Consider the following 27,795-nt stretch of genomic DNA (forward strand, 5'->3'; position numbering starts at 1 on the left):
CATAAATATTAAATCTGGTCATATGGATGGCTCTGCTCCTGTAGTAAAGAAACACTTATTAAGAGCCCACTATGCTTTCCATAATGGAGGGTTACAAAGAATTGTAATCACAAGTTTGTAGTGTAGTTGTGGAGTATATGTGTCATGGCCGTCAGCTGAATGCTAAAATTGTTTAAATGTTTTGCCAAAGGGGTCTAGAATAACCTGTGAAAGAATAAATGAAGGACAGAACCCTACTGTGGTAGTGTTGACACTATTTTCTTGGTATGGATTTTCAGAGTTGCTTTTCTTTGTAAAATCCATCTTACCAAAAAATTATATAAACAAAAATATGTTATATGCCCTAGAAGAACTTTATAGTTTTAAAAAGCTTATTGTCCAACGCTATCAGTTTCATACCCCAATTTTGTGTGTGTGTGTGTGTGTGTGTGTGTGTGTGTGTGTGTGTGTGTAAATTTTAAAATGTAAGCTTACTTAAGGAGAGGTGTAAAATTCTTTACATTGGTAGTTAAATAGGGATCATTCTGGAGAGTCCTGCTCAGCAGGAATGGTTGTGTAGGGACCATTCTGAGCTCTGTCCATTGAAGCAGTTACCTCTCTGAGGAAAACTTGTTCTTCTTTTCTAGGGAAGTAAGCAGAATAGAGTATAAGAGGAGAGAGAGAGATGAATAAAAAGAGGTAGAGAAGTAAGGTGAGGAAATGGGGGAAAAAGTAAAGATGGGAATAGGTGCTAGTGACATTGAGCCTTTTTTTTTTTAATGTTTATTTATTTTTGACAGAGAGAGAGACAGAGACAGAGCATGAGTGGGGGAGGGGCAGAGAGAGGGAGACACAGAATCCGAAATAGGCTCCAGGCTCTGAGCTGTCAGCACTGAGCCCGATGCGGGGCTCGAACTCACACACTGCCTCACACACCACGAGATCATGACCCGAAGTCAGACACTCAACCGACTGAGCCACCCAGGTGCCCCAGAGACTTTTTTTTTTTTTTTTTTAAGAGACAGAGCGGGGGAAGGAGCAGAGAGAGGGGGAGAGAGAGAGAGAATCTCCATGTGAAGCTAGATGTGGGGCTCTATCCCACAGCCCTGGTATCATGACCTGAGCCGAAATCAAGAGTCAGACACTCAACCGACTGAGCCACCCAGGCGCTCTGATACTGAGCCTTTTAAAAAACATTGCAAATCACAGCTGTGTGCCTTCAGATGAGTAGTTCAGCAAAACCAGTGTATTTGCATTTTGGTGTCATATCGTAAGTGGCTTTTCTTTTATGATGGTATAGGAGAAAGAGGGAATAGAAAAGATTTAATTTTTAATTAGATTAAATTTATTCATTGATTTATTATAGCAGTATAAATCTATGCTTTCAGAATATTTTAAATTTTTTAATTTGGGGAGCCCGGTCCTATGAGATAAACTTGCAGATGCCCTCATATTTGAAAAGTATGATTTTTGCTACTTTTATACAGATTTATTTGCTGTGAGCCTAAGAAAAGTTTATATATTAATTGCTAGTGTCTTTGGATATGCTCCTGGACCAAAGATTTTAAAGTATCAAAGATGAGAAATGCTATTAAAGTGACAGTAATGCCATTTAGGTAGTATTTTCCCACATAAGTGAATTTTTTAAATACCAGAAGTATTAGCTTTTTAAGGATCAAAATATTTTGCGTGAACTTTTTGTTTTATATATAGAAAGCTTTTAAAGATTTCTATTTTTTCTTATCTTCTTAAACAATATAGGCAGCAATGTAAATAGCGTAGATAACATAATTTAATCCTGATGGCTGAGGTCATAATTACAAACGTCAGTTATTCTCTTGCACTGAATTCAGTTACCTAGGGCAGTGAATCTCAGCATTTTTGGACCTTGGGGAACTTAAGTAGAGTGGAAGTTTCCACTGCCCATCTAGCACATACACACATCTTTCTACTTCCTATGAAAAAGAATATTTAGTGATAATAGTGAAATGTCATTACTGTACAAGCAAATGGTGGTAGTGTAATATGTATGGTATAACATGTATGTGTGTGTTTGCAGTAGGGGTAAGAATGATTGATATTTGACCCCATTATATGTATCACTCTAAATTAGAGGCCAAAATATGTATAGTTACTAACAAGTATATATTGATGAGCTATATTGATTGTTTTAATAAACTATCAATTCCCAGCAGGAAGAGCAGTTGAATTCCAATTTAAGGCAACACTGATAACGATGAATTGATAAGGTGTTTCTGCCTTCATGAAGTTGTAGGAATTCACACTGTGTGTGTGCTCAGTGGTAGTGTTGCAGAATTGTTATGAATGGCAACTGTATTTAGAATACTGAATTCTGAATTGGAGTCCACATAAGTTCTAATAGCATGCTGTGAATACCAAGATGTAGTTTCTTAGTGACTTACTTAGTAGATGACAGTTGTCCCTTAGTCTTGGATAAAAATGAAAGTCAGTAGTATTATATACGCTTTACTTCTTGAGAAATGAGGAAAAGACTTGGGTTTTTGGATTGGTTTCTTGCACATCAAGAAGACCTTTGCATGTTACCAGAGTATGCTTCGATTATGTAATCACTAACTCAGGAGCACTGAAGGTGTATGGATTTACGTTTCTGAGCTATATCTCCATCTTAGTTGCTGCTTTTTTTTTTTTTTTTTAATTGAACTACAACTAACATACACTGTTATATTAGTTTCGGTTATACAATATAGTGATTGGACATTCTATACATTATGCAGTGCTCACCACGAGAAGTGTGGTACCATACAATGTTACTACAGTGTTATCGACCATTTTCCCTGTGCTGTACTTTTTATCCCTGAGACTTAATTTTTTTTTTTTTTTTTTGTAACTGGGAGTTTGTACTTCTTAATCCCCTTCCTATTTCACCCCCCTCCCTCCTTGCCTCCCACAACCTCCAGTTTATGAGTCTGTTTCTTAGTTGCTTCTCAGTTCTTACGCCTCTCTTCTTGCTGTTGTGAATGTGCCTTATGCCTGCTTTTAGTATCAGTTTCTCCAGACTCCGTCCTCATTCCTGTCTGTTCCATTCACTTTAGCTTTATTTTTCTTGTTACTTCCAATCTGTTATGGATGGGAAAACCAGATAAAGTTGTTTAGAACTACTCTAAAGTTAGCATGTTGATTCTTAATAAGGATTCTCAGCGCGAGACATAGATTTATGTGTGTTTCTGTGACAACTCAGCCATTATTTTCTTCTGGGCTCTTGATGTTGTTTCAGATAGTGCAGGGTGCTGAATAAATGACACCTTTGAGTAGGTGAGATATTAACTAAATTTAGAGGTTTAGTTTCCTAAATTAGAATTGGGGGATAAAATACTAACTAGAAAGCACATTATAGTAAAATATATTCAAGGAGGCAGCTTTTCATTGGAATTAAAAAGATGTTCCTTTTGTTATATCTGTATAGAGATAGTTTCTGAGATTTCATTGTGTATGTTACTGTATTATCCTCCAAAAGATTTTGGCAGGAGGCTTTTAAAAAACTTTTGAGGTATAATTTATACACAGCAGCCCAAAGTTTTACACTGATTTCCCCTTATTCCCACTATCTATGGCCTGATTTTGTATACTTCTGGTTCAACAATATTTTTAAAAATACAAACTTAAAGCCTGATGTATATGCAGGGGTGTGCAGGTCAATGTATATAGGATCTGATACAAAGAATTACAGATTTTATTAATCCCCACAGGTTATATTTGAATATTAACACATTTGAGTTTTCCTGGGACATACACCAAACTAGCTAATAGTAAGAGTTTACTTTTTGTGTGATGAAGCGTATCTGCTAAAGTTGTGTTTTGTTTTGTATCATTTTTATAGGCTCCCATGGTCCATTATTGCCTTTACCAAGTCGTTACAGAATGGGCTCTCGAGATACACCTGAGCTTGTGGCGTATCCGTTACCACAGGCTTCTTCCTCTTACATGCATGGAGGAAATCCGTCTGGTTCAGTTGTAATGGTTAGTGGATTACATCAGCTAAAAATGAATTGTTCAAGAGTGTTCAACCTATTCTGCTTATATGGAAATATTGAAAAGGTAAGTTTCATTTCATATTAATTTCTTTTGCTAGGATATCTAGCAGGAAAGTCTGAAAAGGCAGTAAATACATGTGTCTTCGCCTTTTATTGGGAACATACAAGTTCTTTTAGTAGTAACCAATGTACGCTAAAAATTCATTAGGTAGGAACTTCAGAAATTGTTTTTTGTTGGTAAGTCATCAGTATAGGTTGTTGGTACTAAAAATACTTTAAAAATAGAAGTCCAAAATGGTTTAATCAACCACTAGAGTATTATAGACATAAAGCCTGTATTAATTTTATCATTACAAAGAGTTTCTGTCTAGCTTTAACATGTTGAACTGTAGAATTTGAAAGAGCAGTTACTTTCGTGGAGCTTGAGCACAAGTCATGAATTTTTAGGAAAATCCTGGATTTATATCCTTGGCCTTCCAAATGCTAGAGTTCTAGTATCTTCTGAGGAACAATGTGCTTTTAGCTCTATCAGTATTTGAAACTGACCCACTTTGAAAGACTGTGTCCAAAACTTTGTCTGGAGGCTTATACTCACTCAAAAAGTAGCAAAACATTTAAATTTTATATATTTTAAAGATCTTTAAAGAGCTGTAACCTTGTTTTCACTAGGCATCTATTTCCCTGGATCTGTGATGTTTTGTTCATTGATATAAATACTTAAAATAGTTCTTATCTTAAAGTAGATGCTAAACTGTTTTTTAAAGAATCATGGAAAATTTAACTGGGGAAGTGACCGGTAGTCTTAAGTCACCAATTGTTCGATACCCTTGCCAATTTGAGTTTCAGTACTGAGGTAATGTTATTTTTCTCTATTGTTTTAAGTGATTTTAGTGTTCCCTTTTCGCTACAATAAAAAGGTATAAGCATGTGAGTCATAAATGTGTGGGAGGGGGAGCATGGCTTGAATAGTTGGTACTCTTAGTTCTTACTTGGTTTATTAATTCTGAAGCCTCCTTGATCTGAGGAAGCAACTCAGAAAATCTCTGAGACAAGAATTTCCTCAACATAACAATTTGACCACATTTAGAAAAGAAAGAAAATTCCACTTTTGGTCTAGGGCTAACATATGGGATATCTCTGCTTATGTAACTAGCCAGGAATACAGGGGATAGATTTAGCAATACTGGGAGAAGTAGTCCAGAATTTTTTCACACAGACATTTATCTTAAGACACCTAGGTGTTAGTTAAGGTTTAGGAACTGCATGTTTGATGACTAAATGGGCTTTAGTGTGTATTTTAGCCTTATCACTTAGGTTGTCTCTTTGTGCTTATCATATTTGTAGATAATCAGAATCAGGCAGTTCAATCAACATCTTCAGTATATCTTTGTCTTTTGTGTTATGAACTAATTGTCTCATGATTTAGAAACATAAATCACTTTGATAAATGCAAAATCTTCTGTGTGCTATTTGAACAATTCTAGTCCCATATCTCAAAAATTTTTAAACATTTTAAGTCATGATTTTTTTTTTTTTAATGTTTATTTATTTTTGAGACAGAGAGAGACAGAGCATGAATGGGGGAGGGTCAGAGAGAGGGAGACACAGAATCTGAAACAGGCTCCGGGCTCTGAGCTGTCAGCACAGGGGCCCGATGCGGGGCTCGAACTCACGGACCGCGAGATCGTGACCTGAGCCGAAGTCGGCGCTCAACCGACTGAGCCACCCAGGCGCCCCCAAAATTTTTAAACATTTTAAATAATATATTATGATACACTAATCTCAAGTTATGATAATCCTTTAAAAGGCCTATATATAGTTAATTATTCCTCACCTTTTTTTGAGATTCATGAATATAAGAGCTCCATATTTAATATATTTAGTCATTATTAGATTTGTAGGATGTTATTGGATTAAATCAATGTATAGAAATTTTGCGCACAAGAAGACAGTTGATTTCAAGCAAAGCTGAAAAGTTCTACTATAGTTGAGTTTTGTTTAAATACAGGAGCAGTATAGAAATGCCAAGATAGCCCGTTAAAAAGGATAGTTAGTTGCAAGGGTGGGTATAAATGCTATGCTGCATTTGTTGTGTAAATATGTTTGTAGTGTTCTTTTAAGGCTAACAAATAAGAAGGGAGTATATTCAAGGTATCGTGAATGTTAGTGGTACAGAATAGCTATTTTAAGGACTTTCCAAGGGGCGGGGTACTATGCTGAATAATTATCATACTTTAACCCATCTAACCCTCATTACTACATTGTTATATATTAAAATTGGAATAATATAAGAGGATAAGTATGGCCTCTGTCCAAGATGTTATGAGAACTTGTGAAGTAAAGCCTGTGTTTTAAAGTGCCCCTAACCTTGTACAAGCCTTCCTCCTGGCAGTGCTGTCTCAAGGCCATCTTGTATTATTTCTTACAGTATCTTGAGTATTGCCTTAACAGCATTCTGAAAAGTCGGTAATTACTATTTACTTTAAAATTTTTGACCTACCTACCAGAATATAAGTTTCAAGAAGACTGTGTCTATTATGTTCACCATTAATTCCCAGCACCTCACACAGTGTTTATCAAAATATTTGAGGCACCTAGTAAATGTTTGTTGAATGAGTAAATATTGTTGAATCCTACTAGACGTTATCGTTATCTCCATTTTATAGGGAAGTCTGTGGCTCAGGGAAGTGAAGTAAATTGCCCCAGGTCACACAATAAATAGCAGAGTCAGGGTAAGCCTGTGCTCTTCTTTATTGTGCTATATAATAGAATTATAGTCTTCCTTTTTTTTTAAGCTTATTTATTTATTTTGAGAGGGAGAGTGCATGCACACAAGCAGTGGGAGGGGAGAGAATCCCAAGCAGGCTCCATGCTGACAGTGGGAGCTCAGTTTCATGACCCATGAGATCATGACCTGAGCCAAAATCAAGAATCAGACATTTAAGCGACTGACCCATCCAGGCGCCCCTATCATCTTCCTTTTTAACTGTTGAATTTTGATAAGAGCTAGGAGTGTGTAATAGCACAGCAGAATAAAGTCAAGATTCCAGGTGATCTTCTGTATTTGACATCAACCACTTAAACTATCTTTCAGAAATTCTGTTACTGTAGAAGGGAAATAAATAGTCACCTTTTTGGGATTTTGTATTTACAGGTAAAGTTTATGAAGACCATTCCTGGTACAGCACTGGTAGAAATGGGTGATGAGTATGCTGTAGAAAGAGCTGTCACACACCTTAACAATGTCAAATTATTTGGGAAAAGACTTAATGTTTGGTAATTATCTTAAGTGGTAAATTTTAAAAGTGTTAAAAAAAACTTCATTTTTATTAGAAACATTAATTTCAATTTCAGAATATTTTAATGTAATTGAGAGCACATTTGAAACTAGCACCTATAATGTTACCATTTTAGACAAAGTATGTTAGGGTCATATAATTCAGGTTTTGCTCACCTATACCTAGTTTTTAGTGTTACCATAAAACAGCATGTAAAAATGGGCAAGTTTTATGTAAAGTTTCCTAATACAAGACTGTATCTAAGCTATGAGTGATGGATTATAACTCAAACTAAATTTAAATATTCAAATAAGTGTTTAAAATATTAAATATTTAAACCACATTTAAAATAGCTACATTTGTCTTATTTGTTAAAATTGAATGCAGGCATATGTATTAACATTTCGAGACTGTCTACTTGCTGCTTTTTATCTAACAAGCTATGTTCTGTACGTTTTTCCTTCCCAATCTTTAGTGTGTCTAAACAACATTCAGTTGTTCCAAGTCAAATATTTGAGCTGGAGGATGGTACAAGTAGCTACAAAGATTTTGCAATGAGCAAAAATAATCGCTTTACAAGTGCTGGTCAAGCATCTAAGAATATAATTCAGCCGCCCTCGTGCGTGCTGCATTATTATAATGTTCCATTGTGTGTCACAGAGGAGACCTTTACCAAGGTGGGTGCTGAAATAGAGTTGTGCAGAATGTTCTGTCTTATTTTAAAATTTAAAATATTTTAGCCTCATTTTAAAGTCTTGTGCTGTTCATCTACTTTTGATGTTAATAGTATTCTATTATTTATTTGGTACTTTATAGTTCATTCTTTGGTCATTGTACTTTTCTGGCTTCCATTCTGCATTAGTCTTTTGTTGGTTTGTGGCTCAGTCTTTTTGAGAGTTGGATTGAGAGTGAGAGACCTTACTTCTGGATTCAGAAAGTTCTTTTACTATGCCTTTAAATCTTGCCCATAAAAAAATGTTATCTATCCCTACCTTTTTGCCTAAATGTAGGAAATATTTCAGAAAAGAATTGATTTTCTGGAACTCCACTCCCTACCTTAGAGACTAGATAAATCTTGGTCAGCTCTGAAAATACGTATTTCAGTTACCAGTTTGTGGTTTTATTGTATAGCACTAAATAAGTTACATAGTTTATAGAATATCACTTTTTTTAGTTGATTTTCTCCTAGAACTTACTAATCTAAAAAGTGTTTGATTTAATTCATGCATGCCAGTCTTAAATGCTGCCATAAATTTACTTTCTTAAAAAAACAGGAATATTATTATTTTGGCCATATTTTTAATGGAGTTTTACATTTCTTTGACAGTTATGTAATGACCATGAAGTTCTTACATTCATCAAATATAAAGTGTTTGATGCAAAACGTAAGTGCACATTCCCTCTTTTTAGGTTTTCTGGTTAAACTGATGACAAGCAAATAACAACTGGATTTGTGTTTCTTTGTTTTGTTTTAGCTTCTGCCAAAACACTTTCTGGGCTGTTAGAATGGGAATGCAAAACTGATGCAGTGGAAGCTCTTACCGCACTTAATCACTACCAGATAAGAGTTCCAAGTAAGTGAAATTGTGTCATAATTATTCAATAGCAGTTACTGTCAAAACATTAGTAATTTTACCGTAACACTTACTGTCTTTTTAATATAGAGAAGTACAAAGAAAAAAGGCATATAAATCCCACCCCCCACACAATCCTTATGTTAGTTCCCTATTGCTTGTATCACAGATTACCACTTTCAGCAGTTTAAGATAGCAAACTGAGGGTCAGTAATCTGTGGACAGTTTAGCTGGGTATTTCTAGCTTAGGATCTCTCGAGGTTGTGGTCAAGCTGTTTTCTGGGTCTACAGTCATTTCAAGTCATGCTTGGGGACTGGGAAATCCATTTCCAAGTTCACTTACGTGGTCCTTTGCAAGTCCAGTCAAGTTACATTGGCCATTTCATGGTAGCTGGCTTTCTTCAGAGTAAGTGATCCAAAGGAAATGAGAGCAAAAACCAAACCAGAAGCCACAATGTATTTTATACCCTAATATTTGGAAATGACGTACTATCATTTATGCTGTATTTTAATTGCACAGACCAACTGTGGTACAGTGTGGGAGGAGACTGTACAGGGCTATGAATACCAGAAGGGTGGATCATCGAGGCCATCTTGGATGCTGGCTCCCACAATCCCTCTTGATGTTTTTAGAAGAAAGTAATACATACATTTATATGGTTAAAAAGCTTAAAGCACATAAGGGTACAAAATGAAAGTTAAAGGTTTCTACAACTTATAATCTGTTTGTCTTCTTTATTCCTCCTCCAGTGTATGTATATCTACATTTTAAAAATTTACATAAAATGTTTTGTTTTTTTTTTTAATATTTTGAGAGGGTGCATGCATGCACCTGTGTGTGTATATATACCTGTGTGTGTATAAAAGTGGGGGAGGAACAGAGGGAGAAAAAGGGGGAGAGAGAGAGAGAGAGAGAGAGAAAGAATCTTAAGGAGGCTCCTTGCTCAGTGTGGAGCCAGGTGAGGGGCTCAGTCTCAACAACTGTGAGATGGTGACCTGAGCCAAAATCAAGAGTTGGATTCTTAACTGACTGAGCCATCCAGGCATACCCACAAAATGGTTCTTCTTTGTTGTTGTTGTTAGTGCAAGTTGGGAAGAGGGACTGAGGGGGGATAGAGAGAGAGAGAGAATCTTTTATTTTTTCATTTGAGAGAGAAAAAGCAGGAGAGAGGGGCAGAGGGTGAGAGACAGAGACAGAATCCCAAGCAGGCTCCATATTCAGTGCAGAGCCCAATGTGGGGCTCAGTCCCGTGACCCTGGGATCATGACCTGAGCCGAAATCAAGAGTCGGATGCTCAACCAGCTGAGCCACCCAGGTGCCCCCAAAATGGTTCTCCTGTACATATTCTTCTTTGCCTTACTGGTTTCATTTACTATGTCTTAGAGCTATTTCTGTATCAGCACATGCAAAGCCACTTTTTTTTTTTTTTTTAAAAGCATAGGCATAGTAGCTATTCATGGTAAAGATGTACCACAATTTGATTTACCATGAATACTGGTTTTAATTTGTATCAAATGAAATTGTCTCTCTGTTTAATCTTTCCAAAATGGTAAATGGCCTCTTTTTCTACCATGCAAAGAACACTCAAGTATATAACTTCTGAAGCGTTGTGCTGTGTACTTTGATCCTGGATCTAAAGGGTGTTAAAAGTTTATTTTTCTAAATATTGGAAGAAAAAATATTCCTAACTTTATTAGGTATGATGAGGAAAGAAAGGAAAAATACACACTGAGGATTTATGGGTAGAATAACATCTTGAGGATTTACTTTAAAATATTCTAGCTCCCAGGGGCACCTGGGTGGCTCAGTCGGTTGAGCATCCAACTTTGGCTCAGGTCATGATTACACAGTTCGTGAGTTCAAGTTCCACGTCAGGCTCGGTGCTGGCAGCTCAGAGCCTGGAGCCTGCTTCAGATTCTGTGTCTCCCTCTGTCTCCGCCCCTCCCCCACTCACGCTCTGTCTTTCTCAAAATGAATAAATGGTTAAAAAAAATTTTTTTTTTATATTCTAGCTCCCAAAAAGTGTGTGGAGGGTAGGTAGATAAAATAAGACTGTCAAATTTTGACAATTATTAAAATTAGGTGATAGAGGGGCACCTGGGTGGCTCAGTTGGTTAAGCGGCCGACTTTGGCTCAGGTCATGATCTCGTGGTCCCTGAGCTTGAGCTCCGCATCGAGCTCTGTGCTGACATCTCAGAGCCTGAAGCCTACTTTGGATTCTGTGTCTCCCTCTCTCTCTGCCCCTCTCCCACTCATACTCTGTCTCTCTCACTCTCAAAAATAAACATAAAAAATTAAAACAAAAAATTAGGTGATATATAGGGGTTTGTCATACTAATCTATAAATTTTTTTATGTTTGAAAATTTTAATTAAAAGATAAATAAATAGGAATATCTCCTCATTTAACTTTTTAGTCACAAAAGTAAATTTTAGGTAGTGAATCATAGCTTAATATTAGAAGGTTTTTATTTATTTATTTTTAAAGTTTATTTTTGAGAGAGAGATTGCAAGCAGGCTCCACCGGTAGTGTGGAGCCCGATGCAGGGCTTGAACCCATGAACCGTGAGATCATGACCTGAGCCGAAACCAAGAGCCAGACACTTAACTGACTGAGCCTCCCAGGCATCCCTCAATAGAAGTTTTTTAAAGGCTTAAAATTACATGTATATTTGAGACCTAGACAAGATAGTATATGAATTTTAAACTCCTTGGAGGCTAGAACAATTATTTATCTTTTTATCCTCTCCAGTGTCATGCACATACTTGTTATTTATAAGCTTTTTCCTTTATAGGAATGTTTTTCTTGAAGGATGATAGCTTTTAATACATTAAGATACCAGAATTATTTCTTTGCATAATCAAGTAAGGAAGAATTATTTCTGTCTAGTCTGAAAAGTTAAGGAAAAATGTATAAAATGGAAAAATTTTTGTGGATCATACTGTTTTTATTGAGTAATTTTAGAATTTAATAGTAGATCTTCTGGAACTTTTTCAGTTTATTAATATTTTCCTATACATTCCAGTCTTGTCCCATTTCCCAGCCTGTATTTGAATTGGCTTTTATAGAGGAACTGCCATTCTAATATATTCTGCAAAGGGAGCTTTGCTGGTGAACATAAGCCTAATCCTATACTATTTATCTGTAATGATTAATTAATTCACTAAGAAGCATTGAGTTCCTCTGTGTGTCAGATAATGTTCAGCAGTAGGAATGTAACCGTGGACAGAGTCCCTGTCTTCATGTAGGTTAACTGCCGGTAGCGATGTACAGAAGTAATCTTCCCCTTTCCTTGCATAGACATTTTCCTTCTTTATGTTTCTGCTCCTGATGCTATACGAAGGTGAAATAATTGACTCTGCTAATTCAAGGTAATCTTGAAAGTTTGATGAAGTGAACTGTTAACTTTGTTTTTTAATTTTTACAGATGGTTCCAATCCCTACACATTGAAGCTTTGCTTTTCTACATCATCCCATTTATAAGAAGAGAAGAGCATGTTAGAATTTATGTTCACCTTTATTACAGTTTTAAAGCTACACTTCATTAAAAAAAATCTAAGATTGTTGATCTAATGTTGCCTTGCTTCCTTTGATTTAAGATCCTGTTCTGTAATAAACAAATATTTTGCCTTGAGTAAATTTGTTGTAAAGTTAAATATTGAATTGTTTTCATTTTAAAATAGAATATCATAATGTAGACTATCTACAGCTTCCTTGTAGATTACTCAAATATATGATTTCTAATCTTATTATTTTTCTTCCACAGTGAAAATATATTTGCATTCTTAATGCTAACTATCTGCAAGTATTTTTCCATTGTGTATGAGATTAATGCAGGTGAAAGTATTGCATTTTAATATTATAGAATTCCTATTATATGTTTAGATGTTTACGTATGTTGCAGTTATTCATATTAAACATAACTTGTATTTATTAAGTATTTTAATCAAGTTTGAGAATAACATTGCACATAATGAATTTTAAGTACTAAAGATTTAGCTGATTTTATATTTCTGAAAGGCTAACAGACATGGGTACACTTGTACAGTATGCACTCAAACTTATTTAAATTGGTGTAATTTTTTTTTTTTTTTTTAAGTCATTGTCCATTTGTATTGACATGCCTCTGTTTCTAGTTCCAGTTTGGAGATTTTATAAAGTTACAACAATGAGTTAATGTGTTCATCTTCATTTGTTGCATGTGACTTGATCTTGAAAACACATGTGGTGTTTGGCATTGAGATTTTAATGGAAGTTATGATTAACAGTTCCTCTTCTTGCTAACCTGAGATCCATGGATGGGCTTTAGGGAGTTCGTGAACCCCTTAATATTGGATGTAGAATTTTGGGTACTTGCATTTTTATTTTTTACTCTTGAATCCATCAGTAATATATGTATTTTTCTATATGGTGCAAGGTGCAAGGTGTAAGGATCTAATTTTATTTTTATTCCAAACCAGATAGCTATTTGTTTCAACACCATTTATTAAACATTCTTTCTCCCATTGGAACTGTTTTTTTTTCCTTTTTTTGGAAAATAATATATCTCAAGGAGGTGTAAGGACTAAACATGGTATTAAGAGACTATAGCACACTTGTTATCAAATTCATAGCTTTTTTATAATAAAAATGTGATGTAGCCATTTTATATTTATCTTTAATAGAAGGGGAATATGTTTCATCTACCTAGAATAACTGAAGTCTATAGTTAGCAGTAGCAGTTTTGTGATCTTGAGACTTTTAAACAAATTTCCAAGTAGAAGTTCTATTTAGATCTTTTGTAAAAGTTTTATTTTGAATTTTAACATAAAAACAGTCTGCCTTAATCCATTTAGAAATGAGGCAGGGGTTTAAAACATTTTAGAGCTGTTGAATAGGAAGTTAAGATGGAAAGTAAACACACGTTAACATTTATTTCCCCTTGAATTTTAACAGCTGTGAACCAGTGTCCCTTTAGCCCTCTAAAGATCTAGAAAAATTTAAATTCAATCTAGAGGCATTACATGGAACCCAGTAAGTTATGCCAAGGGCACCTTGTGTATGAACTGTAAGTGTATGATACTGGGCTCTGTGTGTTCCTCATTCATTCGTTGCCAATTTTATGTTTACCTAACTCTATGATAACCAAATCTTTTTTTTCCCCCTCCCCTATACTTTTTACATTTGTTGCAAAATGAAATTATCTTTATTTTAAAAGGTAATTTCAGAGTTTATGTAATAGTTGTCTCCCTCCCTTTCCCTTTTCTGAAAACTAATAGTGATGTCAGCATTCTAGATTATTTTGTGCCTAAGATTTTAGGAAACAAACCCATGGATGGTGACAAGTCTTATTTAATTTAGATTTGGTTTAAATGGTATTGACTTTTAGATATGAACTCTGTCTTAATGCTTTCCCCAGCAGAATGATGAGTAAATTCCTAAGGTGTATTGTTAAGTTATACCTTGCTGATCTAGACACTGGTATGTCAGCCCTATGCTGTTGTTATCAGTAATGTCTTTGACAGTTTACTTGGGTGTCACTACTGTTAATACCTGATACTATCTGATCCTGGAATGGAATTGGCTTTGGCAACATTCCGTATTTCCTTAGCCTTAACAACGTTAGATAAACATTTTTTGTGCTATCTTTCTGCTTTTAGGAGAACATGAAAGAGTAGATGCTATAGCTATAAAGAAATAATATTAGCTTTGAGTTTATTTTTTAAGTATTGGAATCCTATCCCATATCTAAATCCCATTAAATATTAGAAAATAGATCTGTATAACTGAGTTAAGGAATATAAGCTGCCTTTTAAAATCCTCACTTTCCTGCTGAGGGTATTACCTCAAATAAAATTTACGGTTGCAGCTGACATGAGACTTACGAACATCCTAGTGATTTGGTTATCCAGACTATGTTTTCTAGGACTCCAGTTCAGAGAAGAAAATAAAAATTACCAAATGGGGTTAGTTACATTTCATCTTTTCTTTTCTTTTTTTATTGCAAGGATAGGTTGCTAGGTAACTGCTTTTTAGTAGTTACCATTGATACTCTATTCTTTCTAGAATAAAGAAATTTTGGCCATAGAGCATTCTTCCATAATTAGGAAGCAAAAGCACAAGGAACTTTGCTTCACTTAAAAAGTTCTTCAGGTGGGGCACCTGGGTGGCTCAGTCGGTTAAGCGTCTGACTTTGGCTCAGGTCATGATCTCAAGGTTCGTGAGTTCAAGCCCTGTTTTGGGCTCTGCCCTGACAGTGAGGAGCCTGCTTGGGATTCTCTTTCCCTCTCTCTCAGCCCCTTACCTGTGCATGCATGCCTGCTCTCTATATCTCTCAAAAATAAGTAAACATTTAAAAAAAAGAATTTTGTCAATACAAACTCTTTTTGTATACAGTACAATGAATTTCATAGGAATGCAACTACCTTGTAAATCAAGGAAAGATGATTGCAGTATTTCCGAGAGTTCTTTGCTATTTTGGAAAATTAGGTCATTGAACGATTGAGTTGACATTACATTGATATTATAACACATCAGGGTCAGTTTTCATTTGCAGCAGTCATACTCATCTCTTTGTCTTCTACTGTAACCATTCCTGAACATTTATGCTTCACAGTATGCAGGTCAGGTTTTATATAATTAAGGTTTTATGTTGTTTTCCTTCAAATATTGTGTGTGTGTGTGCATGCATGTGTGTGTAGGTAGGTGGGAGGGTAGGTAGGTATAATCAAGGAAGTTTATTTGAGCATAATGTTAAAGGTGTCAGATTGTCTGGATTGGGAACCATTGCTTTAACCTAATCTGGTTCTGGGTTGAACTGGTAAACCTAGGTTGATCCAAAGGCAGTGAAGCCTAGGATTTGTTGAAGAAGGGGTAAGGAGATGCTCTCCCAAAGTCGTGTGGTCTGCATTTATGAGGTAGGCCTGGGACTGTATTGCCATTTTGCTATCTTGAGAGATACCAGCAGGTGGGGAAAAAAAGAAACAGAAGAGGATAGAACTAAGTTAGACAGCTGTGGAAACCACTGTGAGCATAGGCTACTTTGCTCATGCTCCGTAGACTCCTGTCTTCAGAGTTCCCTTTTGAGTTTGAAGTCCTAGCTAGACGTTTTTAAGAATGTCTTAAGTGCCTAAATCTCACCTTAAGCCATTGTAGTGTACAAACAACACAAATGAAAGAGTACAGAGAATTGTTTGACAGATAGCCCTGTTTTTAAACTGAGCTATTTTTATCTTTTTGACAGTCTGGGCTTATGACTCCCATTGTATTTTCCCACTTTGAATTTTTTTGTCCTAAGTAGTACCATAAAGTCTAAACATAAGTCAAATACCTCTGGACACTTTTCTATACTGAAGCTATTCTCTGTAGGTTTGTTAGTGAGTTGCTTTTAATATATACTCAACCTAAAAATTCTCTCCGTTGTGTACTTCAATCCTTTTATGTAAATCTTACAGAATTTAATTGAATGAAGTAGAAGCACTGAATTAGTGGCAATTTCTGATTTGCAAACATACACAGCTCCCTAATATGACACAGTAATCAGACCAAAGCTACTGAACAACCTTGAAATATTTGCTTTGAGTTGACTTGATAATCTGGTTATCATTTGTTTTCTTCTCCTGAGAAACACCAAGAGAAATCAAGAGCAATATTAATTCTTTCTGGGGAATAGTTATGGATTATTGAAAGTCTGGAAAGTAAACTAGTAAATGGCCTCAAATATTGTGATTATTACCATAATTTAAGTATTAGCTAATTAGGTAACTGAATACCAGTGGGATAGTTGGGGGACTTGAAACCTGATTATAATTTAGGACTGTGAAACTTAGGTTGTTAAGATGGTTATTGAAGTGGTTTTGTTTATTTGAAATACCTTTTTTTTTTTTAAGACAGTAGGGTGAGAAAAACGTAGATAACACCTGTGTTGCATAGTAATACTTGGCATGATTTGCAACAGTTAGAAAAGAGGATTTCGCAGGTGGCGGGGTCAGACGGTTAGAGGGCTGAGGAAGAGGAACGATTCCATGAGTAGAAACTAGAATCCTACTGATAGCCAGTCCATCTGCAGATTTTGCCTTAGTTTTGACAAAAACCATTCCAGAAATGTCGCTTGCAACCATTTGGCTTCTTGGACATTTAACTCATTTATTTTTTTTTAATATCTGTTAAGTGCATGGAATATACCAGACATTAGAAGTTCAAACAGACAGTTAGCTTTTAACAGTCAGTAGGTTAATTTGAGCTTACAAAGGAACCAATAGAAGAATGGCAAAGGTATCTTCCCAGATAGGAAACACTATTTCCTAAGTAGGAGGAACTAAAAATCAATTAGTGAATCTCTGATCTTTGAGTAATATATTTAAATCTGTTCTTTTATGAATTCTATAAAATGGAAAAATGAGGTCAAGGAGTGATTAGCACTGCGTGGGTGTGTGAAGGGCAGCGGTATGATAATTATGTTTCACAAACTAATGATGAGAAGCCCAGATACTGTGATCTGTTAAAGTTTAACAAAACCTTGTAGGGATGCTATGACCTGAAGTTCAATTTGACGTAAAACCCAGATGTTAATCTTAAGATTCTTATATAAACAAAAAAGCCCTTTTGTTTCATGAAGTTAATTGATCTTTCTCAGTGACTGGAAGTGTTAGCTGTATTTGCCTGAAGTATTAATTGCTGTGGTAAAATGACCGAAAATAGAATAGGTGGTTGCTGGGGACTGGGGGAGGGGTGAGGGGTGAATGGGGAGTGACAGCTAATGGGTACAGGATTTTGGTGGGGGTGGTGTGTGATGATATTCCTCTGGAACTAGATGGTGGTGGTGGTTAACCAAATTGTGACGTACTAAATGCCATGGAATTGTACACGTTAAAATGGGAATAAAAAAAAGGTCTGGCCCAGCGACCCTTCAGTTTAGAGAAGGGTCAATACAGTGAGTGCGTCAGGACTTTCATGTAGCTGGCTAGATAGGTTGAGGAAGGAATGTGGGGCATAGGGGGAAAGTGGGTTACTTTTACCAACACCAGCAGAAGATGTGATTCTAGATCTGGTTTATGGTTGTATTGCTCTGATGGCCGGTCACTTCTCGTCTGTCATCCTGGACTATGGGGCAGGGGAGTTGGAGCCAGGAAAGAGCCCACTGGAGTTTTGTGAACAGTGAGCAGTTGGGAAAGAGGGTTTGGGAAAGGGAGGGATGATTCCATAAGTGAAAAGTAGAATTTCTCTGCATTCCTAAACCAGGGTAGTGTGCTAGCTGCTCAGTTCAGGTTCTGCTGGGACTCTGTCCTAAGTTTTGAGCTGTCTTCGCTTAAGGAGCCTCAGCCTACAGGCAGACGTTTATAATTCTACCCAAATTTCCTTGAAAGTTCATAGACTGTCTTATCCAGTCTACCTGATTGTATTTGGACTTTGATCCATTTGCTAACATTCATAGTTGCTTCAAAGCCTTGAGCAGTTAGACACTGGCTTATATAGAAAATAATATGTGAAACCAAAAATGTTTATGTATATAATATATAAATTTTTGCTCATGGTTTGCTCAAGAGAGCTTTAGGAGACTTATCTAAAATGAGAAGGCTAATGCATTTTGTTTTATGCGTCTGTATGATACATGATAAAACCTAAGCGTTTTCTGCCTAATACAAAATAATTGAGAGGACTGATGCCAATATCAATGACCTCAATCGTGGTAGAGCTTTTCTTGCTAAACTGTTCTAAGTAATATCTACAGAGCTGTTGCCAATCCAAATTCATTGTTCTAAAAAGGCCTCATACAATTGTTTATTTAGCAGCAAGATACTTCTCAGCAAAGTACTGTTGTTTGAGCTGAAATTTCTACCACTGGACCAAAAAGACCAAAATCGCTTCACAGCCTATTGTACCTCCTCCTGCTGTGTAATAACCCTGTGCTCCCTAGAGTTTCTGCTCTAAACGCTAGTCTCAGTTAGTAAAACCTGTTATTTTCCTTAGTTCATTTATGTTTCTGAGGAAGGTAGGACCACTTTGGGGAATTATTTCCATTATGTGTGAATGAGGACCACATGGTTTATAAATTATAGAGTAAGACCCTGAAAATGCACAGGGCAAACATCTTAGGGCCCCACCCTCAACCTACTTGCCATCAGGTGTGACACATTGGACTGAGCTGTAACTATAACCCAAGGTTGTTTAATGGGCTGTGGTGCTTTTCCAATGAAGAGCATGTGATTGTATTTGGTGCAAAGGGCAGAGACTGAGGAAGGAAAGCTGGATTGTAGTAATGGTTCCTAGGTCTAGTGTTGATACAGTGTAGGGTTTAGGCTGGGTGACGCTGTTTGCTCAAGAAAGCAGTTCATTTTGGTGGTGTTTTGTTGTTTCTTTTCTGACCTAGCAGTTCTCAATTGAGGAAAGGGGCTGTTGAAATTATTTGGATAAAATCGGTAAAATTGTTCCTGAGTAACAGGCGTTTTTTTGTCTGAATTATCCAGATAGGTTTCCTAAATGGATCAAATTAATTATTCTTGTTGCCTAGTAATTTTGCCCTCGGTAGCAAATTTTTTAGTGACTAGAGGAAAGGATCAGGCTGCCTACCAATTTCTTGCATCTGGAATGTTCATGTGAAGATCCTTAAAGCTGGTATATGTCACAGAAGTAGCTTGGATAAGGGGAAGAAATTTCTATCCTAGCTTATGGGAAGCTAGCTGAGGAGATCATTGCCAAGCAACAGTGGTTCCATTCCATGGTATTCCCTAATGACATCAGCCACCTCTTAATGCGGGTTATGGGTAAGATAGATGGGGCCAGGTTATGTGATGGAGGAGGGGAATGACAGTGTTGGCATACCTGGGTATTGGGTTTGCCTTTCTAAGCTTGCAGTATCTGAGGTACACCGGATGATTCCGACTCAGAGTGGGAGCAAAGAAACACAGTAGTTAGAATTTTTATTTTGTTCCCCCCAAAGTTACGTGGCTTTGAGAAAAATCTAGACATTTGTGATCACAAGAAAATCTCACTGTGTATTGCCCATCTTGTGAGAGGGAGTGATCGTAGGCATTTTAAAAATAGCTCCATTAAATGGGCGACACCTTACTGGAAAGACCTGGATTATAGTCTGTCTGGACTATAGTCACACTATATCAACCAAAAGTCCTGCTGTGATCATCTTGCCAACTTCCAAAGATTCTTAGAAGAAACCTTTCTGTCCTGGCAGACAGGTGAGTGGATACAATGCAGGAAAAGACACTGTGCCTTGATTGTGGGACCTGGCTTCTTTGTCCCAGCTACTCTACTAATGAGCTGTGTGACCTTGAGCGAAGTCATTTAAGGTCCCTTAAACCTTAGATCCTTTATGTGTAAGATGAGAATAATAGTATCTGTCCTACTTACCTCACAATGAAATAATATATATAAAAATACTTCTGGTGGTAGTGCATACAAATCTTTAGGACCGATAGGGGGCACTTCCATTGGAGAGGGCCTCTGCACTGCCATGGGGCTGACACTTGGGATGGAAATATAAGCGGTCACAACCCAATCATTGTCATTTCAAATTCATGGTCAGCTGCTCCTTTGAGAATTTTTCAGCAATAAAAAAGGATTTTATAGATTAAAAAGTAGGATAGCTCAGATACAGAAAATCCAACAAGTTGATGGTTCTAATTATTTCAACCTAGTTGGACAGTTTTGTTGGGTTGTTTTTTTTTTTGTTTTTGTTTTTGTTTTTTTTTTTTACGACTTGGCTTACTCCTAGAATCTCAATAAAAGCCCTCCCAAATTATTTTTTTTTAATTTTTTAAAAAGTTTATTTTGAGAGACAAGAGTGTGAGCAAGGGAGGGGCAGAGAGAGAAGGGAGAGAGAACCCCAAGCAGGTTCCTCACTGTCAGTGAGAAGCCCCATGTGGGGCTCAAACTCACAAACCGGGAGATCATGACCTGAGCCAAAACCCAAGAGTAGGATGTTTAACTGACTGAACCACCCAGACAACCCCAAAAGCCCTCCTAAATTCTAAAGGCAGACAAAATTAAACTGTTTAAGAGAAGTTTGTATGATAGAATTTCACTTTTAGTATTAAATATACATAAATTACATATATTTGTATACACATGTTATAGTACATTGAGATCTCTTGCACAACCAGGATGTGGTACATATCGACCCTTTTTTTATGAATACGGAGTTTTGAAGTATAATACTGGATTTTCACCTATGTTGGCTGTATGTGTGATGTATTTGACATAATACTCCCTTGGTCAAGCCTCTTTATCATACTGCTGGGAAATGGGAAAACACACTATAATTCCTAATGATCAATTTGTAAGTTTTTTCCAGGAACTCACTGTTATGAAGACTGATTACCTGAATATTTCTTGCTGGCACTACATGGAAATATAGAGTTGGATACATTTATGCTCTGTGAAGAAGTACTTTAACAGGAGTTTGAAAAGCGCCAGCTAGGTTATAGCAAATAGTGCCCATCAATCTTAGTTTTGTTAGTCTGGATTTGATTTTTTTTTCTCAGTTGTAACATTTCTAGGCTGAAGAAAAGAGTTCCAATTTTTCCTTCCTTCCTTCCTTCCTTCCTTCCTTCCTTCCTTCTTTCCTTCCTTCCTTCCTTCCTTCCTTCCAGTGAAGTATCTCTTCTTTCATCAAAGACCCAAGATTTCTTCCATCATTTAATTGTCTCCTTTCTGGGGCTTTTCCAGTTCCCAGATGTGGTAAGCAGAACCCTTGGAAGAGTGCTAAGGGGGAAAGACGGTAGGATTTGGAGTCAGAAATCCTGGGTTCATGGCCTCACTCTGCCCTTTATCAGCTATAATGAGCCTGAACAAGTCCTTTAAAATGGACTGAGCCTCTGTTGTTTATTAATGTATAAAATGGAGATGTAAATATCTCCTTTATCCATTTAAAAATAAATCGTCTTCGAGTAGGCCTTGGGTGCCATTTTGCAGTGACCCTATTTTTTTCTCATTTTGAAAGGGGCCGTTAGATTAGGAATGTCCATAAGTGCAAGAGGAATCTTTGTATTTCCTTTCCCTTTCTTAGCACCTGATCCTTCGAGTCAGGGTCTGTCCCATGAAATTGTTTTCAAAGAGGAGAGCTGTCTCCATTCATGCCAAAGCTGCAGCTTGACCTTGCCTAACTTTGTGACCGAGAGGAAGGAGCAAGCATGCTTATCAAGGGGAAGATAACACAAATCTAAAAGGAAGTTATAATATTGAAGACCACAGAATTGAGATTAAAAACTATCTTGACAGCCTGTGGCCCTGAGTTGGAAAGAATAAGATGAAATTTAATTGAGATAAGAAAAGGTTCCTCATTTAAGTTTAATAATAGCTAACATTTATTGAGCATTTATGTATGTGAGGCACTCCTAAGTGTATGTGTTACATAGTTCTTATGATAGTTGGGATAGGTGCCAGCATTATTACAAAGATGAAGAAATTTAAAGTAACTTGTCCAAGGTTGTTCAGCCATTGGCTATTAGAACCAAATTCCAACCCCTGAGGATTCCAGAGCACACATACTTAATTGCCCACTGAGATGTCCCAAGTCCTAATCCCCAAAACTTGTAACTATGTAACCTTTATGGCAAAAAGGATTTTGCTGATGTGAGTAAATTTACTTTTATATGGGGAGAGTATCTTGGATTATCAGGTGGGGCCAATCTAATCACATGAGTCTTTGAAACTGAGACACTTTTCTGTCTGCATTGAGGGAGGAGATAGGAGGGATTCAAACATGGGAACAACTCGACCTGCTGGTGGTGGTTTTGAAGATGGAGGATGGAAGCCACAAGTCAAGGAATGTGGGCAGCTTCTAGAAGCTGGGAACAGCCATCAAGCTGACGATCAGAGAGCAAATGGGGGTCTCAGTGCTGCAACTGCAATGAACTGAGTTATACCAACAACCTGAATGAGCAAAGACGTGGATGCTCCCCAGAACCTCCGAGCAGGAACACAGCCTTGATTTTAGCCAAGTGAGACCAATGTCAGACTTCTGATCTATTGAACTGTGTGGTAATTAATTTGTGTTGTTCAGACCATTAAGCGTGTGGTAATTTGTTATGACAAGAATAGAAAACTAATAGAGTTGCATTAGTTTTCTGACAGAAAACCTGGTTGGACCTCTGGGGGCTTCTGCTGACCACAGTCTAAATACAGGTGTACCTCAGAGATAGTGTGGGTTCAGTTCCAGACCACTGCAATAAAACAATAAAGCAAGTCAAACGAATTTTTTGGTTTCCCAGTGCATATAAAAATTATGTTTATACTATAGCCTATGAAGTGTGTAATAGTAGTATGTCTAAAAAACAACGTTCATACTCGAGCCCACGAAGCGCGAGATCATGACCTGAGCCGAAGTCAGACGCTCAACCGACTGAGCCACCCAGGTGCCCCTATTTTTGTGATATTCTTGATGTGGAATTTATATATTTCTTGTGAAGCTTACTTCTAGCTGTATTGTTTATTTTTACTGTGAATTGAAACTTTCATTATATTTTCTAACTAGTTATTGCTACTATAGTGTTAAGCTATTGAATTCGGAATACTTAACCCTTATTTTCCCATTCCACTGGATTCTCTTATTAATCCTGATAATTTTTAAATTGAGTATCTTGGATTTCCCTCGGTAGACAATTGTAGCATTTGAAAATAATTGCACTTTGTCTTTTCCTTTCCAGTGTTTAAACTTGTAATTTTGTTTTTGTCTCGTCCCATTGACTTATTGGCATTTTGAGTCCGCTGTTTTGACAATAGAGACATTTTTACACAACCTAAACACAAATCACTAAATAATCTTTGTTTTTCCAAAATGAAATAATAACTAGTGCATATCAAGTGCTTATTGCATGCCAAGCAGGTTCTTTGCATTTTACATACATTAATCTACTCCTTAAAACGACCGTATGTAATAATGGCAAACTGAGGAACAGAGACACGAAGCAACTTGCTGAAGGCTGAACGAGGGAGTGGTGCTCAGATTTGAACCCAGGTCATAGCCTTAACTACTATTTTATTTTTATTAAAAAAATATATATATATATTTATTTTGAGAGGTAGAGAGCGTGCATGAGCAGGGGAGGAGCAAAGAGAGAGGAAGAGAGAGATCCCCAAGCAGGCTCTGCACTGACAGTACAGAGCCCAACACAGGGCTTGATCCCATGTACCACAAGATCACGACCTGAGCTGAAATAAAGAGTTGGATGCTCAACCGACTGAGCCACCCAGTGCCCCTTAACTATTTAAAATTGCTTCTAAATGAATAAAACAAAAATGCCTTTCTTAATTTTTCTGACTGTAAAAGTAAGACATGCTTATTACAAAAGATTCAGTCAAATAGGTGTAAACAAAAGGAAAATCATCTCTAAGTTCACTATCATCTTCTCTGCAGAATATTCACCGTGAGATAGAATGGTAACTTAATTTCACACCGATGGGTTTTGCAAGTAGCTTTTGAGCACTTGTTTATATGCTCCTGATCCTCTGGGGGCACGTGGGTGGCTCACTAAGTGTACGGCTTCAGCTCAGGTCATGATCTCACAGCTCGTGGGTTTGAGCCCTATGTCGGGCTCTGTGCTGACAACCCAGAGCCTGGAGCCTGCTTTGGGTTCTGTGTCTCCCTCTCTTTCTGCCCCTCCCCCGCTCATGCTCTGTCTCTGTCTCTCTCAAAAATAAACATTAAAAATTTTTTTATATGCTCTTGACCTGATACTCCGGATTGGCATTTCTTGGTCAAAAAGTTATTCACATTTCAAATTTTGGTGGAATTGTCAAATTGAACTGCTCACTCCAAGAAAGACTGAACTATTTTTTTTAAGGTTGAACTGTTAAACTTTGTTAATCTCATAGGTGAAAATTAGCTCAATATTATTTTAATTTGCACATTTATTGTAATGTATTTTTATATATTTTAACCATATTTCTTTTCCTTAAAAAATTTTTTTTAAGTTTATTTATTTTGAGAGAGAGAAAGTATAAGCAGAGGAGGGAGGGACAAAGAGGGAGAGAGAGAATCCCAAACAGGCTCCACACTTTAAGTGCAGAGCCTGATGTGGGGCTTGAACTCCTGAACTGTGAGATCATGACCTGAGCCAAAAATCAAGAGTCGGACGCTTAACCAACTGAGCCACCCAGGTGCCCCTATTTATTTTCTTAGCGTGCATCCTTTTACTGATTTATAAGCATTGTTTTTGTTCTTGTTATATTGGGGCCATTCTGTCTGACGTACATGTTGCAATTTTTTTAACCAGTTTGTCATTGTAGAAATAGTGATTTACATTTTCTTATATATCTTTACAACTACCACGTATGGATTTGAAATTACTAATTACTGAGCAGACTCCACCTTTCAGCCTCACTCCTTCCGTTAGACTTAGCCCCACAGCCTCATTGGATGCAATGAAGGGTCAGGACTGCCACAGAGGGTTATTGGTAATTCAAAAGCTGTTTGACTTCTAGATAAATGTTGTGGCCTGCACCCTTGTGCAAAGGATAAACACGTTTAAATCCACACGGGACAGCAGAAGCTAGTGAATTAGAGATGTCAATGAACATTAGAAAATGGGAAGCAAATGGACAAGTGGTAACTGACCTAGCTTATAGAGGAAAGTGCCAATAGGCATGCCAGTTTGCACAGCAGAACTCTGCCAGTTCAGGGAGAGAGGGCTCATAACAGGATGATTTGTTGAAAGACTTTAAAAGGAACAATTAAACTGCAGATTCCTTTCCATATGCTACCCTGAAAGGGGACTACCTCTCCTGTACTCCGGAAGTAGAAAGGAAGTTTATTTTTTTAAGAAATTCAACTAGAGAAGCATCAGACTTAGGAACAAAGGCAGAGAGGATGCACGCTGAAGCACAATCCTGAAAACGACAATTAAGTGAAAATCTACATGCAGAAAACTGAGACTCCCCTTCGGAACCTTGTCCTCATCCCACCCCCTCTGCCTTCTTGGAACTAGGCTCTCTGGGAAAAAGATTGGAAAATTCTTCTCTGGAGAACCTGTCCAGTCAAAGGCAAAAATCCCTACAGATTCCAACATTTTGGGGGTTTTTGTGTTTGTGAGATGGACAGTTACCCTACAGAGATGGCTAGTAGTGAACCGTGCTCGCCCATGCATGCAGAGCTCTAATTGGCTTTTTAGTGTCTTTCTCTTCAATATGAATGGATTCCCCTCTGCCCCAATCAATACTTTAACATGAAAGATAAAGACCCAAATAAGCAACAACAGAGAAACCTGGAGAAAACAGACTATTCAGGGAGCAGAAGAAAATTTAAAGCAAAAACTTACATTCTTCAATAAGATTTTGCATCCCAAGTATGGGGTGCTTTTAAACAACAGCAACAAAAAAGAACAGATTTATAAAAAAAAAACCTCCCAAGAAATTTAAAAATAAAACTCAAAATTTAAAAGTCAATGAATACTAGCAACAATCAAATTGCAAAAAAATTTAAGTACAACTTACAATAGCATAAAAAATATGAACTGTTTAGGGACTAAACCTGACAAAAGATGTGTAAGACCTGTGCACTGAAAACTATAAGAAATTGCTGCAATTAAAGAAGACCTAAATAAATGGACAGGTCTACTTTCTCATGGGTCAGAAGACTCAATATAATTAAAAGGTCAATTCTTGCCAATTGATCTATAAATTTAAGTCAATCCCTATCAAAATCCCAGCAGGGTTTTTTTTTTTTTTCCCAATTAAAACTTACAACCTGATTCTAAAAATTCAAATGAAATGTGAAGGACCCAGAGTAGTCAAAACAACTTTGAAAAAGAACAAAATTGGAGAACTAAAACTATCTATTTGGTTTCAAACTCAGTGTGTGGTGGTACAAGATAGAAATAGATCAGTGGGACAGAATAAAGAACGTAGGGATCTACACATACACTGATGACTATTTTACAAAGATGAAAAGATAGTTCAGTGGTGAAAGCATGGTTTTTTCAACAAATGTTGCTGGAACAATAGGATATACAAAAGCGAAAAGCAACAACAAAAGAACTTCTAATGCATATTCTGTACCACATACAAAGATTAATTCAAGGTGGATCATAGATCTAAATGTAAAAAAGAGCTAAAACTATAAACCTTGTAGGTAGGGGTGCCTGGGTGGCTCCCTCGGTTAAGCGCCCAACTCTTCAACTCAGGTCATGATCTCACAGTTTGTGGGATCGAGTCCCACAGCGGGCCCCACGCTGATGGTGTGGAGCCTGCTTGGGATTCTCTCTCTCCCCCTCTCTGCCCCTCCCCTGCTCATTCTCTCTCTCTCTCTCTCTCTCTCTCTCTCTCTCTCTCCCAAAATAAATAAACTTTAAAAAGAAAACACCTTGTATACAAAAACATAGGAGAAAATCTTTGTGACATTGTTAGGTTAAGATTTCTCAGTTGCAACACCAAAAGCACGATCTATAAAAGAACAAACTCATAAATTGGACTTCATCAAAATTAAAAACTTCTGCTCTTGGAAAGAATAAAAAGACAAGCCATGGACTAGGTGAAAATATTTGCAATGTACGTATCTGATAAAGAACTTGTATCTAGAAAATATAAACAACCTTCAAAACTCAATATAAAAAAAAAAAAACCCAATTAGGGGTGCCTGGGTGGCTCAGTTGGTTAAGCGTCCAACTTCAGCCCACGTCACGATCTCACGGTTCATGAGTTCGAGCCCCGTGTAGGGTTCTGTGCTGACAGCTCAGAGCCTGGAGCCTGCTTTGGATTCTGTGTCTCCCTCTCTCTCTGTCCCTCTCCTGCTCCTGCGCTCTCGCTCTCTCTCTCTCTCTCTCAAAAATAAGTAAACATTAAAAAAATTCTTTTAAAAAACAACCCAATTAAAATGTCAAAAAGGTTAGAATAGAGATTTCACCAAAGAAGATCTATGAATGATCAATAAGCCTATGCATAGATGCTTAACATCATTAGTCACTGAGGAAATGGAAATTAAAACCACAGTGAGATACCACTCCATACCTATTAGAATGGCTA

General features: G+C 37.0%; 1 protein-coding gene and 1 pseudogene across 2 annotated transcripts in view; both read left to right on the forward strand.

Annotated features, from left to right (window-relative positions):
- Window positions 1-13,016, forward strand: part of HNRNPLL (heterogeneous nuclear ribonucleoprotein L like) — a 37,807-nt gene extending 24,791 nt beyond the window's left edge. For both annotated transcript variants that reach the window (XM_042982133.1, XM_042982134.1), the window contains 6 exons: window positions 3,839-4,056; window positions 7,147-7,268; window positions 7,746-7,947; window positions 8,598-8,655; window positions 8,746-8,844; window positions 12,272-13,016. In XM_042982133.1, coding sequence (XP_042838067.1) covers window positions 3,839-4,056; window positions 7,147-7,268; window positions 7,746-7,947; window positions 8,598-8,655; window positions 8,746-8,844; window positions 12,272-12,327 — 755 coding nt within the window. In that variant the 3' untranslated portion in view covers window positions 12,328-13,016. The remainder of the gene's footprint in view (window positions 1-3,838; window positions 4,057-7,146; window positions 7,269-7,745; window positions 7,948-8,597; window positions 8,656-8,745; window positions 8,845-12,271) is intronic.
- LOC122237507 lies at window positions 6,244-6,344 on the forward strand (annotated as a pseudogene).
- Window positions 13,017-27,795: the final 14,779 nt, after the last annotated feature.

The sequence above is a fragment of the Panthera tigris genome, chromosome A3 (genome assembly GCF_018350195.1).
Source record: "Panthera tigris isolate Pti1 chromosome A3, P.tigris_Pti1_mat1.1, whole genome shotgun sequence".
NCBI lineage: Eukaryota > Metazoa > Chordata > Mammalia > Carnivora > Felidae > Panthera > Panthera tigris.